Here is a 3,882-nt window from a genome sequence, read left to right on the forward strand (position 1 = left end):
ATGAGGGAGGAGGGAAAAACTATTAAAATAAAAACTTGAGAAGAAAAACTACTTAGAATGGCATTTGAAGTCCCTCAAACATCTCTCCCCCTTCCTCCTTTTTTTCTCCATCCTTTTTCTCATGCATTTCCTCTCTGAATTAATTTCCTCCAACTTTTTCACCATGACCCGACCATTTGACGAAAAAGCGCATGACTAAATGAACGCTACCAAAAGAAAAGTTAAAAACATTGATAGAACGTAAAAACAATGAACCACAATGAGCAAAAAGTAGCAAGGATTTGAACTACTGTACCACAATGGTCAAGTCCTTCCAGTAACAGGGTTAAAGTAATCTGACAATTGACTTTAATAAAAAATGGAATGACAAGGATTAAGAACAATCCAATGAACGCTACGATTCCACACCCACACTGCTATCTTAAAGATTTTCCATGGGTGTGAACTGGGCAGTTTGGGGTTTAACGACCCAATATCCAATAAAAACGGAAGCACATAATGAGATTACTGATAACAAAAGGGCAAAAACACTAGCAGCACTGACTGAGCTACGTGGTCTTGCCATGGTAAACACAGAACTTCCCAAAGAGATGTCTAAGGGGACCCAATCACAGCTAACAGAATAGTGTCCAGAGCCGTGCCACGGTTTTCCATCAACTGGATACCAAAATGCAACTGACATTTTACTTGATCCTCCAATTGTGAATTGCACATCCTGCAGAAACAAGTAACAAACTCATTTTAAACTCATTACAATGGTGATATTTTAATTGAAATCTATGTATAACAGACACTTATTACAATGTCAATTTTACTTGGAATCTATAGTATCTATATATAAAAGAGACCTAGTACACTGTCAATATTTTCCTTGGAATCTAAATAAATAGACCAATAATCACATCATATCAACTGTTGTAATATGTATGGTTTATTTCAAGTTACAAAAGATGGGTGAAAATAAATTCCAACACAACAGTATAGCACAAACCAGTAATCATTCCAAAAAGACTTTTCATACAGTAAGTTTGGTTGACACCATGTACATATTCTAAAAGATAGACGTGTTAAACTGCCAAGAAGTTTGTAAGTAAAAACAGCAAAGGACCAAAATAAAAACAGAACGGATCATCAGATAATTGCAGCAATCTTGTCTAAGGGATAGATATGCATTTTCAATTAGCAACAAGGGTATTTAGTGTTTGTCCATAATCCTCTTCGTTCAACACGAAACAACAAGAATGATCAACTCTTCAAGCAACTTACACAACATGTACTACAAGATGTACCAGCAATTAGAGGGGAAAGGCTTTTTGAAAAGAACTCAAATCCAGGTAGCTAGAAATTTAAAAGTGCCAGGTGAACCTGTTGGAGACGATCCATAGTTCTCAAAGGCCTAGAGAATTCAAAATAAAATGTTCCCTTTTGGCCATCTGATGCATAAGGACTGTCTTCTTCCACGAAACCTGTCATAGTCAACAATTTTAAAATAATAAAAAATTAACAATGCAAAAAAGAAATATATTTGTTTCTGGGGGAAGGATGGTTCAGTAGATAATGCATGGCCGTGTCACATACACGGATGCAAAATTATATTCAAATGACTAACCATATAACAAAGATTGATAATTACCTGAGTGAACGTTGAAGCTACTGTGCCACCAAGCACCCTTCCAATCATTTTGTCCACTAGAATCATTTGCTGACAATGGACAGAGATAAACTAAATAATTTGATCACTGGAACTCATTTAAAAGCAAATACAAAAACTAAGAGAAAAGGAGTTTTCCGCAGGTGGGGGAATTCCGCCAGTGGTTGAATTAAAGCAGTACTTTTTGCAGACAGTACTTTTCCTAATGGGGATATGAGGGGGAAAATTGTTGACAAACTAATGGAAATCAAATAGTAATCTCCAGAAGATAATAGTTAAAAGTTGTTAGCTGGACCAGGGATATTCAACATAATGAACGAGATCACTTTTTAATATAACCCATCTTGAGGATTGTGACGTTGGAGAACCACTTCATAGATTTAATGCTGCTTTTGTGACTTCCTAACTCTAGCAGTCACTTCCTTAGTCCTTTCTTCTATCATATGGGCATGGTTCAAGCCCCATTAAGAAAAATTGATTAAAGTAGCAATAGGATAAATTACTCTCAGAAATACCTGAAGAACCAATTCCATCTAGGTATCTACAATGCGGATTCCAAGCATAAAGATCAACTAAAATACCAAACCTGTTCAAACAAAGATGACAAATATATACAATAAAATGGAGTCTATAAAAGATAAATCAGAATCAAATTACCCAACAAGTGGATCATTGCTATAAGGTGAAGAAATGAATTGTACTACAGCACCTGTCGCCTCCATTTCCAACCCTGTTGTCTACAGGGTTGCCACCATAGAGCCGTCCAGGAATAGCATTCCCAATTGAGAAGTGCAATATATCAACTTCATGGCCCTTGCACGTCTTGTTTGTGCAAGCCTCAACTCCTTCCTTACAGCCACCCATCTAGCAACACAAAAATCCTTTTGGTTTGAACTCAACCGTACATGAAGGAAGACCAAAACAAAGCAAAGAACGTTGCACAAGTTTATTGAAAAATGAAAAACACATCCATAGTCCAATATGCCAATAGAGTAACTTACACTATGATAAGTTGCATCTTCACCAATTTGAAACATGAGGGCAACAGATGGGCATTTATTGTTGTCACTAAGCCAGGAGAGGAAAAAAACAAATCAACAAACTCTTTTTTGTTAAGAAAAAAAGGCATGAAATTCAGTGGTAATGGAATCCAACAAAGCATGCACTTCAAGCACATAATCAACCAACACATCAAAGTAGAAAAAAGACCAGACAATGACTAACAAAATCTTTAAAGATATGGCAAACACATAAATTCCATGTCCTCCAACAAAAAAAATAACATTCATTGTACTAAAAAGAGAGTCGAAGAACATCTTAAATGACAATGAAAATTTGGAGTGAACCGCAATTCTTGCCACTAATGCTGAACATTGAAACCAAATCAAACAAACAAGAAATTAGTTCAGAGTCAACCACAAAGATACGAAAATATTCATTCCTTCCACAAAAAAACATACCCCTTAGAGTAAGCGTAGTCCCCATCAACTTGAACCATAAAGAAGACATCACGGCCATCATGCAAAGCCTACCGTCAAAATATAACAAAAAGAAAATCAAATTCATATTTAAAACCAACCAAATCATGTTCAAACAGTAAATCAAGAATACCTTAACTGTCATTTTTCCACCTCTGTACTCGTTTTCAGCATCTGGGTCAAGAGCAGGGCGGAGAGAGAACTCGAACCCATCCATGTCCTTCCAGTCGTCGGCATGACCATCGAGCGTAATAAGGCCGGGCCCGAACTCGGCCTGGACCCGGATCTCAGAGTCCGACTCACAGCTCCATTCACCCGACTCTTCGTGCGAATTGGCCTGTCGTATCAGCAGCACACAAAATACCAATAGCACTAGCACTACTCGAAGCATTCTGTAGAGGATAACGAACTTGTAGGGCTTGAATTTGATGAGTACACAGTGCAACGCCCTATGTTCCGCATACCGTGAAATATAATTGGTACTGGGGATTTGACTTCGCGCTGTGCGTTATCCAAAACTTGAGATTTTGAAAAAATTCAGAATTTTTAAATTGATATGAACTAATTTCTGGATAAAAAAATATAAAAATTTAGAAATTCCATATGGGAAAAAGCATGGAACTTGGAGATCATAAATCTCAACTTTAAATTCTATCTAAAGTTCGTCATTTCTAAAATCTCAAGAGAGATTGAGTTTTTAAAAAGAATAACTTTATAAACAAAGGTTAAATTCCGTGTTTTAAATCCGTTATC

General features: G+C 36.6%; 1 protein-coding gene across 1 annotated transcript; it reads right to left on the reverse strand.

The window, feature by feature from the left end:
- LOC18766969 lies at window positions 261-3,642 on the reverse strand. Its single transcript, XM_007201285.2, has 8 exons — window positions 3,263-3,642; window positions 3,112-3,179; window positions 2,653-2,719; window positions 2,361-2,515; window positions 2,167-2,237; window positions 1,634-1,702; window positions 1,366-1,466; window positions 261-715 (listed from the first exon to the last, which is right to left on the reverse strand). The coding sequence occupies exons 1-8, from the start codon at window positions 3,518-3,520 to the stop codon at window positions 422-424; spliced, it is 1,083 nt and encodes a 360-aa protein (XP_007201347.1). The 5' UTR covers window positions 3,521-3,642; the 3' UTR covers window positions 261-421.

Source organism: Prunus persica, chromosome G8, assembly GCF_000346465.2.
Source record: "Prunus persica cultivar Lovell chromosome G8, Prunus_persica_NCBIv2, whole genome shotgun sequence".
NCBI lineage: Eukaryota > Viridiplantae > Streptophyta > Magnoliopsida > Rosales > Rosaceae > Prunus > Prunus persica.